Source organism: Xenopus tropicalis, chromosome 9, assembly GCF_000004195.4.
Source record: "Xenopus tropicalis strain Nigerian chromosome 9, UCB_Xtro_10.0, whole genome shotgun sequence".
In the NCBI taxonomy this organism is placed as follows: domain Eukaryota; kingdom Metazoa; phylum Chordata; class Amphibia; order Anura; family Pipidae; genus Xenopus; species Xenopus tropicalis.
Genome location: NC_030685.2, coordinates 80,698,467 through 80,714,999, shown reverse-complemented (window position 1 = coordinate 80,714,999; position 16,533 = coordinate 80,698,467). Strand labels below are relative to the sequence as shown.

General features: G+C 37.9%; 1 protein-coding gene across 1 annotated transcript in view; it reads right to left on the bottom strand.

Annotated features, from left to right (window-relative positions):
• Window positions 1-16,533, bottom strand: part of lrp1b (LDL receptor related protein 1B) — a 255,407-nt gene that overhangs the window by 17,562 nt on the left and 221,312 nt on the right. Inside the window, exons 43-45 of the mRNA XM_031893508.1 lie at window positions 10,651-10,812; window positions 9,397-9,571; window positions 2,712-2,816 (exon numbers count right to left, since the gene is read on the bottom strand). Of these exons, the coding sequence (XP_031749368.1) occupies window positions 2,712-2,816; window positions 9,397-9,571; window positions 10,651-10,812 (442 nt within the window). The remainder of the gene's footprint in view (window positions 1-2,711; window positions 2,817-9,396; window positions 9,572-10,650; window positions 10,813-16,533) is intronic.

The following is a 16,533-nucleotide window of genomic DNA, read 5'->3' as shown; positions in this document are numbered from 1 at the left end:
AAATAATGAAGACAATTGAAAAGTTGCTTGGAATGATCCCATCTATAACATACTAAAAGTTTACAAAAAGTTAGACATCTTCTTTAAACACAAATCTGTACACAAAATAACACAATGATAGTTCAAGATTGCCATATTAGAAAAACAGACAGGGAATTTCCCCTAAAAAGTGACACATTAACGTGGCTGTGGAAGCATTTTGTCTTTTTGATTCTAAAACGCCAATTTTCCCTTTTGAGCAGAGGTACAATGACAGGGGTTCAAACTCAGAAGCTGCTGCAGGGCCCACTGGGGTCCTGATTTATATGGTGTGTATTATTATATTTTGGTGATCATCAACCTGATACCCTACCCTGATACCCTACAACAATTTTACTGTGGAACCCATCAACTTGCAGCTACATCATTGCCTTTGAGCCTGGCATTCAACTGGATATCTTACTACTAAAAACAGAAATTTGAATGAAAGATTGGGGGTAAAAATAAGAAAAGCATAATATGAACAGATTTATGCAATCAAGTAAATAAAATATATACAAACTCGATTCCTGCATTTTTATAATTAGTTCCAGCGTGAAGTCTCGTGTTCTAATTATTTAAAATCTAGTTTATTGTTTTGTACAGTGGGTCAGATTTCATGCACAGCCAGATAAAACTATTCCTCCCTAGTACTGATGAGCCAATTTTTGGATTCCCAGCAAATTTCTGCATTTTGCCATTGGCAAATAGGGATGTAGCGAACCTCAAAAAAACGCGTTCACGAACTTATGCCAAAAAGCGTGAATATTCGCGAACTTTGCAAACCCCATAGACTTCAATGGGAAGGCGAACTTTAAAACCTAGAAAAGCCATTTCTGGCCAGAAAACTGATTTTAAAGTTGTTTAAAGGGTGCCACGACCTGGGCAGGGGCATGCAGGAGGGGGATCAAGGGCAAAAATGTCTCTGAAAAATACTTTGTTGACGCAGCGTTGCGTAAAAACGGGCAGACCTAGCGGAAATACGCAGCGTTTTTTGCTATTTCGCACTATTAGCACCATGGAAACGGGATTTGCTTACACCAGTACTAGGCTGAAAAACGCCATGTGTGGTTGTGTGTCGTTTTTAGGCCGAGAAAAAACGCAGAGAAAAAACGCAGCGGAAAAAAAAACGCGGCGAACCCAAATTGCGAACATACGCGGAAAGTTCGCGAACTTCCGAACTTGCGAACACCCGATGTTCACGCGAATGAATTTGCAGGCAAACATTTCGCTACATCTCTATTGCCAAATTGTTTTGTGAAACTTCCCTGGAAATTTGCTGCAAAACAATTCGTTTTTGTGTTTTTGTGTCAAATTGGGCGGGGTCGCGGCAAAAAAAAGCGTGACAAAAAAGACACGTGACAAACGTGTTTCGCGGATTTTCCGCCATTTGGAGAATTTTCCTGTTTCTCCAATTTTTGAGTGAAGCGAAATGGAACAGATTTGCTCATCACTACTCCCTAGTGATTAATTCTCAGAATATCATTTTATAATAAATTTAATCTAGTGGTGGGAAACACTAAATTTGTCATGATTTTTTGAGACAAAAAAACAAAGGCAACAAAGTCCTACCATGTCGGTAACCATGTCACCCCCTTAAAAAAATCTAATACATTATCAGCCCATTTTATTTATCTCTGAAATAAACTTAATGACATTACACAAGCAGCATGATAAAATATAGTTACACAGCATCTGGGACTCACTGAATGCTGGATAGGACTTTTTCAATTGTCAATATATGACCCAAAGACTTTGTTTTGACATCAAATATTAAATATTAATATCTAAAGGTGGTAGAATTTAACAATTTAACTAATTTAAATTGGTATACAAAATTGAAAAAAACATGATAATAGAAAAAAATAGATTTAGGTAATGGGCTCACAAACTATGTATTTAATTTTGAAATCTGCTCATTTACTCATTGTGATTAGTGATGAGCGAATCTGTTTCTCTTCGCCGTTTTGCTTTGCCGAAAAATTCACCCCGCGACTAGTGAGGGGCGAAATGTTTCGGCAGGCATGGATTTGCGGCGAATTTTCGCGTTTGGCGGATTGTTTAGCGAAACGGATGAAAAAATTAGCCGCAGAAAAATTAGCCGCACGTCCAAAAATTGTTGCCGGAGTCAAAAAAGAATAGTCGCGGGCGTCATAAGAATAGCCGTGGGCGACGAAATAATAGCCACGGGCGACAAAAGAATAGCCGCGCAACGAAATAATAGCCGCGGGCAATTAAATAATAGCTGCGCGACAAAATAATAGCCGCGGGCACCGAAATAATAGCCGCAGGCGACGAAACAATAGCCGCGGGTGACGAAACAATAGCCGCAATTTTTTTGTCGCACGGCATTTTCGGCATTTCGCAAATTTTTCGGCGAAACGGAACAGATTCGCTCATCACTACCTGCGACTATTCTTTTGAAGCCTGCAATTATTTTTGGAATTTTTGGCTGATTTTTCCGCGGCAAATTTTTTCATCCATTTGGCGAAACAATCCGCCAATGGCAAAACACGGAAATTTGCAGCAAATCCATGCCTGGCGAAACATTTCGCCCATCACTAATTGGGATTCTAGAAACCTACCAGTAGTGATATCTATTTGAGAAATCCAATATTTAACCTTAAGGATTCCTTCAAACGAGAGAAAATGCAGTTATTTGTTAGGATGTACATTGGCCCAGAGCTACTCACATGCAGGCAGGTATGTTGGTCTCTGGGTCCAGTTGACACGTCCCACCATTATAGCAGTAGCCGTCGCACAGTTGACAGCTAGAGGCAATCTTCCCATTGCTGCAACTGTTTTGAGAAAGAAAATAAGATGTAATTGTTCTCCGGCCCCTTAATTCTGAAGCTGATCTAAGCTTCCCAAGTAAATATTTTAATCTGATCACATGTAAAGAAGCGACTGGCTGTGAAAACACTATCTCCGTGACAGGTCGGCCTTGGGCAATCATTTTATAAGCAGCATGACAGCCAGCATATTTCTCTCTTTCTCTCAGGCTACAATATTTGCAAACTGTTAGTTCAGATAAACAAGCAATGTTAATATTTACGTATGTTGTACAAATATCTACCATAGATTCCCAAGAGACAATCCATCACTGTACACAGCTCCTCTCTGCTTTGTATGCACGCTGTGCCCAACCAAACTAACATGCAAAGAAATTGATTTGGAGATTTCATCTCTTCCTCTGCTGTAATTTACAAAAGTAAATCCATTTTTTTTCCTGTCAAAATGTCCTTATGTCAAATCAGCTTATTAACTTGGATTTATAAATGGGAAAGGATAGCTGTTTAGCCTATCACTCGTGTAAAATACATTTGTTTTTAATTTGCCACAAAAAAGACATATCCAAATCTAGGGGCTGATTTACTAATCCACGAACGGTCCGAAGACGCCCGAATGCGTTTTTTTCATAATGATCGGTATTTTGCGATTTTCTCGTAAATTGTCGTGACTTTTTCGTAGCCATTACAACTGTTTCGCAAAATGTCGCGACTTTTTCGCAGCGTTACAGCTTACGCGAATTGTCGCGACTTTTTTGTAGCCTTCGCGCCGAGTACGAAAGTTTCGGATTCATTCAAGCTTCAGTATCGTGACTTTTCTTGGGCCAGGTTGGAGCTGCAGAGTGCCATTGAGCCCTATGGGAGACTTTCCTTGGGCCATTTTGGAGCTGCAGAGTGCCATTGAGCCAGAGCCTTGGACGGAGCTGCAGAGTGCCATTGAGCCCGCCAGGAGCTGCAGAGTGCCATTGAGCCTATGGGAGACTTTCCTTTTGGGCCGGGTTGGAGCTGCAGAGTGCCATTGAGCCCTATGGGAGACTTTCCTTGGGCCGGGTTGGAGCTGCAGAGTGCCATTGAGCCCTATGGGAGACTTTCCTTGGGCCGGGTTGGAGCTGCAGAGTGCCATTGAGCCCTATGGGAGACTTTCCTTGGGCCGGGTTGGAGCTGCAGAGTGCCATTGAGCCCTATGGGAGACTTTCCCGGTTGGAGCTGCAGAGTGCCATTGAGCCCACTTTCCTTGGGCCGGGTTGGAGCTGCAGAGTGCCATTGAGCCCTATGGGAGACTTTCCTTGGGCCGGGTTGGAGCTGCAGAGTGCCATTGAGCCCTATTTGCCCGGGTTGGAGCTGCAGAGTGCCATTGAGCCCTATGGGAGACTTTCCTTGGGCCGGGTTTGCAGCTGCAGAGTGCCATTGAGCCCTATGGGAGAGTCCCCTGGAGCTGCAGAGTGCCATTGAGCCCTATGGGAGACTTTCCTTGGGCCGGGTTGGAGCTGCAGAGTGCCATTGAGCCCTATGGGAGACTTTCCTTGGGCCGGGTTGGAGCTGCAGAGTGCCATTGAGCCCTATGGGAGACTTTCCTTGGGCCGGGTTGGAGCTGCAGAGTGCCATTGAGCCCTATGGGAGACTTTCCTTGGCCGGGTTGGAGCTGCAGAGTGCCATTGAGCCCTATGGGAGACTTTCCTTGGGCCGGGTTGGAGCTGCAGAGTGCCATTGAGCCCTATGGGAGAGCCTTTCCTTGACAGCCCTTTGCCGAGCCCTATGGGAGACTTTCCTTGGGTTGGAGCAGAGTGCCATTGAGCCTTAGCTTTCCTTGGGCCGGGTTGGAGCTGCAGAGTGCCATTGAGTCCTATGGGAGACTTTCCTTGGGCCGGGTTGGAGCTGCAGAGTGCCATTGAGCCCTATGGGAGGCTTCCAAAATCATGCACTGACGGTACAAAGTCAGAAAGGTTTTCCCGCCGTTTAGGATCGTTCAGATACGAAAATTTTGTGACTTTCGCAAATTATCGTTTCAATACGAAAATTTCGGATTGTAAGTACGAAATTTTCATATTCAAATGAACGGAAATTTTGTGACTTTTCCAAACATCAGAAATCGTGATTTGTGATTCTAATTCATACTGAATCTGAATTCTGAATCTGGCCCTTAGAGTACACATTTGAAATTCATAAATGGGCTTCCATGAGTATTAAAAGTGGAGAACAGAGCATGTTAATAAAGGCATGAACCTTGATTGCTGTTAGGAAGAGCTGGGAAAGTAAAGGGGTTTGGTCAGTAATAGATAAGGCAACATTAAGGGGAAATAAACATTGGAGGATGACACAAGAGGGTATATGGATAGTAAGAATAGAAACTAGACTTTTCTGGTAGTGAGGAACATCCAACACCCCACCCACCATCTCGGTGTCAGAATCTCCTGCTGGGTGGGGTTTCAGTAAGGGGCATTATATTTGTTTTGTCACAACTAGAAAGGGGTGATGGGCCTATGCTCCTGTTTTTAGCACATGTGTGCCAAAGTTGATGATGGTCTCCTTGACAAGGGCCCCAGGATGGAGGGATACTGTTTGCCTGCACCCAGTTGCCAACCTATTGTTCTTGCAAGAGGTGGCTGGTTTGGCAGGAAGCCCAGCTTGAGGTGGGCAAGCGTTTCATGTAAGGGTGTATAGTTATGTAATGTTTAATAGCAATTTTGTTAATAAAACCTAAGGTTCCTAAGGCTGTAAACCTGATGATAAACAGTCAAGCAGCAGAAGATTGTGGTAAGTGACACTAATCACCAGGTTACTTTCTACACTAGAAATGCTACCATTTGCAGAAGGTACCAAATAGTACTATTAATTATGAATGCATCTGTTCTTGATGATTGGAATTGCCATTTACTATGTTATATATATTATTAGTTACATTTCTTTTAGACGATGAACTGCTAACCTCCACTATCAATGTGGAAAATAACAATTTTCCTAGCTATCTTTCGTTTCTAATAAAATGCCCTGTGTGTACAGAGCGCTTTGGGACAAATTGGAACTCTTGAGATTGGCAGTGTTTGTCTACTTTTAGAGAAAAACAGAAATAAAAAAACGTCCTTATTTTTGCTTTTTCTTGCCTTTGGGCATAACGTTGGGGGGTAGAATATAGATCCGTTGTTCCTGTTTTAGGTGGAACACAAGAAAACCCAACTGTCTTTCCAGTCTAAATATAAATAATGGATTACTCCTATATTGTTCAAAATCACTTCTTATCAATTATTCCTCTCCCTTCCAATCCCCATAAAACCAGAACAGTTCAAGTGAGGGCATAGCCTATGAGGCTACGGCTATCTTATAATTGATCCCTGTCTGAATTCTCATTATTTACTTTAGGTCTGTCTCATCAATCACATTGTATAATTTTTTAAGTCCCACATGCCCTCTTTCAGACCCAGTTAAAAGGTAGCTCCACAACTACAGCTATAATTCGATAGTTCACTATGTGCGTTCTTGAGGTTAATCTTGAGCTCCTAATAACAGTTCAGAAAAGGTGAACCAAGAGTGTTTCTAAGGCATTATAAGTTCAACAAATATCAACTGTGCCGTATCTATTTTCTATTAATGAATTCTATGGATCCAGTTCATTATACACTTTCCAGCATTTGTAATTGGGGAAAGGGGGAATACTAAGCTTAACTGATGGTATATGAAGAACTTTCTAAAGAATATTGTTTTATAGCTGCTTCCAGGTTGAGAAGTTGCCTTGAACATGTTTATCATAGAGTCAGAGAAATAGGAATAATTAGATCCTCAGTGAACCGGGAGTTCTGGGGCCTCTTAAGTCGATAGCTGATGGCTCAAATAGATAATGGCACAAAGAACAAGGTCAGATCAAAACCAGCACCTTGTTAGCTTAGGATATTAGTACAGAAGAACAGGAACAGCACCTCTTGTCTTTGTAGATTAAAATGCCTTTATTGCAAAGTTTTTGGGGCAAACAACAACAGCAGCAACGTTTCAGGTCACATAAGACCTTTTATCAAGCTTATGTGACCTGAAACATTGCTGCTGTTGTTGTTTGCCCCAAAAACTTTGCAATAAAGGTATTTTAATCTACAAAGACAAGAGGTTCTGTTCCTGTTCTTCTGTACCTTGATATGCCGATGGAAAGTGGCCATTGGGGAACCTGCACTACTTCTAACTAATCACAAGGCTTGGTGCTGACTACTACTCTCCAAAGCTTAGGATATTAGAACAAAGATGAGCCAACAGAGTAAAAAAAAAGTGCTGATAAGGAGCCACCAAAATACTATCAACCTAGTTTACAAAAATGGGGCAAGTAACGTGCAAAAAATAGATGCAAAGTGGCCTCTTTGTGGCAGTTTGCCCCTTTCTCTATATGTAGTTAAGTGAGATAAAGCTCTTTGTGCTCCTTGAATGGAGTGGAAAGAGTTGAAAGGCATTATGGAACCATGTACTTTATGGATACTTATTTATCAGTTTTTGAGTTTGTGAATTCAAATTTGTTTTTCTAAATCAAATAAATTTGCATTATTTATTAACGTGGTAAAGTCGTGCAATTAAAAAACGTAAAGACCTTGAATTTTCAAGTTTACAAACTCCAATAAAACTCAAAAATTGAATATCTCAAATTAAAAATGGCTTGACTTTGCCTAGGACAACTCCTATAGAAACTCGCAAGCTTTTTACATTTGAGTTTTCAGGGGGTTTTTGCACTTAAATACCAGGGATTCAAGTTTTTGAACCATAATTCGTAAAAAAATATCAAACTTGAATATTAATAAATCTATCCCTTATTGTAGTCCTGAAGTTTAGGGGTCTAGGGCTTTGTGGCTTTTTGATTTAGTCAAATGACTGTCTTTATTATTCCACCTTTTACCAGAAATATATGGAAAAATCAAGTTATTGTGAAACAGGAGTGTCATAATTATTTTTGTTTTCAGTTAAAAAAAAGCCAAAAACTCCAGGAGAATGGTTCCTGTACATCTGCACAATGTAGAATTGCCTTTCGGGCTCCGCTTTATACAAATGTTTCATTTCTCCAGCGTACCTCCTGAGCTGCCGTCTAAGCGTTCCTTTGTAACAAGGCACCTATTACCTCCAGGTTTATCAACATATCTGCTGAAGCCATTACAGTTACTACTCCAGCTGAGACATGATCCTCTATAATACCGCCAAACTGCTTTAATAAACGAAATTGTTATTACTTGAGAAACAGGTCTAACTGTTTTTCTTCCAGGCAGAAAAAAATATTAGAGTGAAAACAAAACATAGCAAGGCTTGACACCAGAGGATAAAACAAGCCTATAATGGTAAGCTACATCAGATATTAACTCTGTTCATCTTCCTAACACTATACTCAACCTGAAAGAATTAAAATGTGTTTTTAAAATGCTACTGCATGTGAATTACACTCTTTTGGACTTTTAGCGCATTATAATCCAACAAAACCCCAAATAGAACTTTTTGGAAGCACGTCCCTCCATTACAGTGGTTCACAAAGTGCAAGGAGTTCCCAAATGCTTGAATTTATAGAAATATAAAATAAGTCACATACAGGTATGGGATCCCTTATCCAGAAACCCATTATCCAGACAGGTCCGAATTACGGAAAGCCCGTCTCCCATAGACTCCAATCAAATAATTCAGAATTTGAAAACTACTTTCCTTTTTTTCTGTAATAATAAAACAGTACCTGTACTTGATCCCAACTAAGATATAATTACCCCTTATTGGGGGCAGAACAGCCCTATTGGGTTTATTTCATGGTTAAATGATTCCCTTTTCTCTGTAATAATAAAACAGTACCTGTACTTGATCCCAACTAAGATATAATTACCCCTTATTGGGGGCAGAACAGCCCTATTGGGTTTATTTCATGGTTAAATGATTCCCTTTTCTCTGTAATAATAAAACAGTACCTGTACTTGATCCCAACTAAGATATAATTACCCCTTATTGGGGGCAGAACAGCCCTATTGGGTTTATTTAATGGTTAAATGATTCCCTTTTCTCTGTAATAATAAAACAGTACCTGTACTTGATCCCAACTAAGATATAATTACCCCTTATTGGGGCAGAACAGCCCTATTGGGTTTATTTCATGGTTAAATGATTCCCTTTTCTCTGTAATAATAAAACAGTACCTGTACTTGATCCCAACTAAGATATAATTACCCCTTATTGGGGCAGAACAGCCCTATTGGGTTTATTTAATGGTTAAATGATTCCCTTTTCTCTGTAATAATAAAACAGTACCTGTACTTGATCCCAACTAAGATATAATTACCCCTTATTGGGGGCAGAACAGCCCTATTGGGTTTATTTAATGTTTAAATGATTCCCCTTTCTCTGTAATAATAAAACAGTACCTTGTAATTGATTCTAACTAAGATGTAAATTATCCTTATTGGATACAAAACAATCCTTTTGGGGTTAATTAATGTTTTATTGATTTTTTTAGTAGACTTAAGGTATGAAGATCCAAATTACGGAAAGACTCCTTATCCCGAATACCCTTGATCCCAAGCATTCTGGATAACAGGTCCTATACCTGTATAAAGAAAATTATAGATGGTTTGATAATACTCCAAGGTGTACTTACTTGCAGTTAACATCATGACTGTTCTTGTCGATGATGCAGAGACCCCCGTGGCATCTCAGACATTTATCCACTTCACATTTTGTCCCTTCGTACCTTATAGGGCAGACGCATTCAACACTTCCGTCGTCCGCAATGGTGCAAGACTCAGAGTTTACACAATAATGGTGGCACACATCTAGAGTAGGAATCAGCAGACAGGATAATTAGCTCATTACTACGTACACTATGACGGAAAAGCCTCAATGGTGGGTAAGTGTCAATCAACTCACTGACTTACTGCTGGTATATAGGAAACCCAATAATTTTATGTTTTATATATTTTGTTGTTATTGTGAAACGAAATTAGTCTTTGGTGCAGATTTTTTTTTCAGCAAAGGTTTTCCAAACTGAGAGATTCAACCTGCTTGGGATGGTCCAAAGCCATACACTGGAGGCTAGACTAAACAAGGATTGAACCAGAGATACCTAGAACATTGTTTTACATTATAACATTTTTCTTCTATTTTTTTTAGTTCAGTAGGCTGGTTACAAAAACATTATATGCCTAATGTGCAATTATCGGGTGGATTTCTATTGTTTGCACTGGGAGGCTGGCAGCCTCCACTGCCTTCCTACCTCCTTCAGCAGGATCATGGGATTATGCATCCTTTGTTCCTACACCTGGAGCACAGGGGAACAAAGCATGCAGTAGACTTAAATAACTGCCCAAAAAAAAGTATCATAGCAAATGTTTTTGCAATTTCGCAAATTTTTTCACCGTTTCACAAATTTTCCGGCGAAACAAAATGGGACAGATTCACTCATCACTAGTTTTAATTAAGAAATATCTACGGTATGCTTTGTTATTTCTGTCAATAATCAGAAAACGAAGCCAGTTTCGCAATAGCACTTCCTGTCACTTCACAGAACTTCCTGTCACTTCACAGAACTTCCTGTCCCACAGAACTTCCTGTCCAACAGAACTTCAAAAGGCTCTGAAAAAGCTAATTTCCAGTCCACTGAGAATCCCCTGATAATATGCTGCTCAAAGGCTGCTGCTTAGACTTGTTTAAAAGAAGATAGCTCTGAACACATTGACTTGGTTCCAAAGGATGGGGGAGGATAAGTTAGCCAATCAAATTCATGATTTATAATGGCAAAAAATGGAAAAATATAGATTTTAAAAAATGAAACCAATAGGCAGATTGTAATTTCAACACAGGTCCCGTTCATAGAACTCATTTTTAGCAAAGCTGTTTATAGGTGTATACTTACGAAATTGACATCGATCTCCTGTATATTCATTAAGGCAGTGACAGTAAGGTTGGTTGCCAGCAGACACACTGCATGTACCACCATTCTGGCAGAAATTTTCACAGACTTTTCGGCCACAATTTGGTCCTGTAAAACCAACTGCACAGGTGCATGTTGGTCTTCCTGCGATAAATATAAAGTTCATAATAAATTACCAGTTTGTTTTTAAAAATACATTTATTTACTGAATATCATTTAGGTTAAAAATTGCATACTAGGGGGCACATTTACGAATCCACGAACGGACCGAAAGCATCTGAATGCGTATTTTTTTGTAATGATCGGTATTTTTGCGACTTTTACGTCGCCGTTGCGATGTTTTTGTATTTTGCGTGACTTTTTCATTGCCGTGACAACTTTATCGTATATTTTCCATGACTTTTTCGTCGCCGTCGCGAAAAAATCAGATTGGTTTTTCTACCATTTACAATTGCTCAATACGAAAAAATCTCAACGGCGACGAAAATCTGCGCAAAATACGATAAAGTCATGAAGGCGCCGAAAAAGTCGCAAAATTTTTGTTTCCAATCCGATTTTTTCCCATTCGGGATTCGGATTCGTGGATTAGTAAATGTGCCCCTAGGTGTATTAGTTTTTAAGGGTGTTTGACCTTTTTTTTTTTTACCATATTTACTTACTTCTCTCTTGTACATCTCTAGATCTATAAAAGGATGGCTAACTTTTCACCAAATTTTCTTCTCTCTTTTACACCTCTAGATCTATAAAAGGATGGCTAACTTTTCACCATATTTACTTACTTCTCTCTTGTACATCTCTAGATCTATAAAAGGATGGCTTACTTTTCACCATATTTACTTACTTCTCTCTTGTACATCTCTAGATCTATAAAAGAATGGCTAACTTTTCACCATATTTACTTACTTCTCTCTTGTACATATCTAGATCTATAAAAGGATGGCTAACTTTTCACCATATTTACTTACTTCTCTCTTGTACATATCTAGATCTATAAAAGGATGGCTAACTTTTCACCATATTTACTTACTTCTCTCTTGTACATCTCTAGATCTATAAAAGGATGGCTAACTTTTCACCATATTTACTTCTCTCTTGTACATCTCTAGATCTATAAAAGGATGGCTAACTTTTCACCAAATTTACTTCTCCCTTGTACATATCTAGATCTATAAAAGGATGGCTAACTTTTCACCAAATTTACTTCTCCCTTGTACATATCTAGATCTATAAAAGGATGGATAACTTTTCACCATATTTACTTACTTCTCTCTTGTACATATCTAGATCTATAAAAGGATGGCTAACTTTTCACCAAATTTACTTCTCCCTTGTACATATCTAGATCTATAAAAGGATGGCTAACTTTTCACCAAATTTACTTCTCCCTTGTACATCTCTAGATCTATAAAAGGATGGCTAACTTTTCACCAAATTTACTTCTCCCTTGTACATATCTAGATCTATAAAAGGATGGCTAACTTTTCACCAAATTTACTTCTCCCTTGTACATCTCTAGATCTATAAAAGGATGGCTAACTTTTCACCAAATTTACTTCTCCCTTGTACATATCTAGATCTATAAAAGGATGGCTAACTTTTCACCAAATTTACTTCTCCCTTGTACATATCTAGATCTATAAAAGGATGGATAACTTTTCACCATATTTACTTACTTCTCTCTTGTACATATCTAGATCTATAAAAGGATGGCTAACTTTTCACCAAATTTACTTCTCCCTTGTACATATCTAGATCTATAAAAGGATGGCTAACTTTTCACCAAATTTACTTCTCCCTTGTACATCTCTAGATCTATAAAAGGATGGCTAACTTTTCACCAAATTTACTTCTCCCTTGTACATATCTAGATCTATAAAAGGATGGCTAACTTTTCACCATATTTACTTCTCCCTTGTACATATCTAGATCTATAAAAGGATGGATAACTTTTCACCAAATTTACTTCTCCCTTGTACATCTCTAGATCTATAAAAGGATGGCTAACTTTTCCGATAACTGAAACTATGGGGCTGATTTACTAACCCACGAATCCGACCCAAATTGGAAAAGTTCCGACTTGAAAACGAACATTTTGCGACTTTTTCGTATGTTTTGCGATTTTTTCGGATTCTGTACGAATTTTTCGTTACCAATACGATTTTTGCGTAAAAACGCGAGTTTTTCGTATCCATTACGAAAGTTGCGTAAAAAGTTGCGCATTTTGCGTAGCGTTAAAACTTACGCGAAAAATGCGCAACTTTTCGCGTAAGTTTTAACGCTACGCAAAATGCGCAACTTTTTACGCAACTTTCGTAATGGATAGGAAAACTCACGTTTTTACGCAAAAATCGTATTGGATCCGAAAAATTCGTAAAGAATCCGAAAAAATCGCAAAACATACGAAAAAATCGCAAAGTACCGATCATTACGAAAAAAACGCAATCGGACTCCATTCGACCCGTTCGTGGGTAAGTAAATCAGCCCCTTTGTTTTATGTTAATAAGAGTTCTGCCTACTGTTAAGTCTAAAAACATGGTCTTTAAGCCAAAATGTCTGAAAAAGTATTCCTTAATTATACTTGGGGGATGAGCAGATGTCCCTTCCCCTTCCTTGAAGGATCCTCTTTTGCTTCTTAACTTTGAAATTGAATTTTTGATGCTGGGTTTTTGTGTGAAAATTTGTTGCGAAATTCGAGTTTTCTGCAACTTTTTTCCATGCAGACTTTTTCAGTTCAGGACATTTTAGTAAACATGGAAAACGAGTTTATTCGAATTTTAAAATAATAAAAAATGAGAAATGTTAGAGTTTTAGCAATTCTGCCTCTAATAGTGAAATATGTTTCCAGTCTAAATTCCGATGCTCGATTTTTATCTTGTGCATATTTTCGTTATCTGGGTCACCGGCTATCCAACTAACTGTAAAAATATAATAGAAGCCAATTGCGCTGGTTGGAATACAAGTGACAGGCAATTTCATGCCATAACGTTTCCTCGGCTTGGTACTGGAATAGGACATGGAATGCCTTACTTTTTATGCCGTTGATTTTATTCAATGTGACATTAAAAAGTCTTTCCCGTATGCAGCTTTTATATTTAAATCTTACGTTTTTACAAAATCCCCATCTTTCCATCCTTTTCTTAAATAGTTCTAACTCCATTTCTCATACAGGTATTGGATCCCTTATCCGGAAACCCGTTATCCAGAAAGCTCCGAATTACGGAAAGCCCATCTCCCATAGACTCCATTTTAATCAAGTAATTCAGAATTTTAAAACTGATTTCCTTTTTCTCTGTAATAATAAAACAGTACCTGTACTTGATCCCAACTAAGATATAATTACCCCTTATTGGGGGCAGAACAGCCCTATTGGGTTTATTTAATGGTTAAATGATTCCCTTTTCTCTGTAATAATAAAACAGTACCTGTACTTGATCCCAACTAAGATATAATTACCCCTTATTAGGGGCAGAACAGCCCTATTGGGTTTATTTAATGGTTAAATGATTCCCTTTTCTCTGTAATAATAAAACAGTACCTGTACTTGATCCCAACTAAGATATAATTAATCCTTATTGGATGCAAAACAATCCTATTGGGTTTGATTAACGTTTTATTGATTTTTTAGTAGACTTAAGGTATGGAGATCCAAATTATGGAAAGACCCCTTATCCGGAATACCCTTGGTCCCAAGCATTCTGGATAATGGGTCCTATACCTGTACTATTAAATCACTTTCCAATTTCTCATAAAACAAAAACAATATTATTGCTCAATTTCAATAGTTGTAAATCTCATTTTCTGAGACCTTTATGCTCATTACTGATGTGATCATATTAATTTGGTTTGCCGAAGAACTTTTTTTTTTCTTTTTTAACTAAATCTAAAGTTTTAATTATGTCTCTCAGATGTATGCTTTTAATTAACTGATGACATTTTCCTGGTGCAATTATTGTAGTTCAATACAACTGTCATAAACTTATAAATTTTAATTAAAGCCGCCCCCAAACTCTAGTTACATAATGTCCACACAGGAATTTGCCAAATGGCTTAACAGTAAGTAAACCAACAATGAATAAATCACTAGTGGGATTTGTTTAACAATTTAACATTTGGGTGGAGATAATGAGATTTTACAGTCTACTATGTGACACAAAGACTGAATAGCATCGTGCTGTGAAAAATACAGTTTAATTAATTTTGAATCTCTTAATTGTTTCCTGTATTATCTCCTTAAAAAACTTCTACACATGCACATTTGCAAACAATAGATTCATTTCAAATATATTATTGATATGTGGGTTGAGAAAGAAAACTTTGTGTATTAAGTTCAACCCCTTAGTATTGATTTCTCAGTATTATGGACTAGCTTTCCATTTTCACTGAAGTAGAATAAGCAAAAAGGGTAAAAGTAGGGAACAACGCAAACATGAAAAGTGGGATGAAGAATTATTAAAAACCATATCCCTTTATAGAGAATGAGTTTCAGACGTGTGTGGGAACAAACCCATAAATTAAAAGCTAATAAAGCATCAGATCCTTTATTATTAGATCCTAATCTATCTATCTATCTATCTATCTATCTATCTATCTATCATCTATCTGTCTCTATCTATCTATCTATCTATCTATCTATCAAACATCTATCTATCTATCTATCTATCATCTATCTATCTATCTATCTATCTATCTATCTATCTATCTATCTATCTATCTATCTATCTATCTAATCTATCTATCTATCTATCTATCTACTATTCTATCTATCTATCTATCTATCTATCTATCTATCTATCTATCTATCATCTATCTATCTATCTATCTATCTATCATCTATCTATCTATCTATCTATCTATCTATCTATCTATCTATCATCTATCTATCTATCTATCTAGCTATCATCTAGCTATCATCTAGCTATCTATCTATCTATCTATCTATCATCTATCTATCATCTATCTGTCTCTATCTATCTATCTATCTATCATCTATCTATCTAGCTAGCTATCATCTATCTATCTATCTATCATCTATCTATCTATCATCTATCTATCTAGCTATCATCTATCTATCTATCTATCTATCTATCATCATCTATCTGTATCTATCTATCTATCTATCTATCTATCTACTGTATATACTCGAGTATAAGCCTAGTTTTTCAGCACCCAAAATGTGCTGAAAAAGTCACCCTCGGCTTATACTCGAGTCGGGTGCCATGGGTCCCTCCAGACTCCCTTCAGCACCCTCTGTCCTTTGTGTGCAAATTAGGCCACTTGCAACCAGACCCACCAGTGGCCTGGCCTAGGCTCCCACTAGCAATACTTATTCCCCCTTACATGTCCTCCGGGACTGGGTCTGCTGCCAGTTTGCCAATGCGCAAGGAGCATGGAGTAGTACTCATATTGTTTTTGTTGACGCTCTTCTCTGCTTACAGAGCTAGTTTACTGTTTTTCTTTGAAATAAATATTTAAAAACATATACCCCACTGATGCCTCAATTTATGTAATTTTACTGGTATTTATTTTGATTATTGAAACTTAGCAGTAGCTGCTGCATTTCCCACCCTAGGCTTATACTCGAGTCAATAAGTTTTCCTAGTTTTCTTAGGTAAAATTATGTACCTCGGCTTATATTCGGATCGGCTTATACTCGAGTATATACGGTAGCTACCATCTATCTATCTATCATCTATCTATCTATCTATCATCTATCTATCTATCTATCTATCTATCTATCTATCTATCTATCATCTATCTATCTATCATCTATCTATCTATCTATCATCTATCTATCATCTATCTCTCAATCTATCTATCTATCTATCTATCTATCTATCTATCTATCTATCTATCTATCTATCTCTC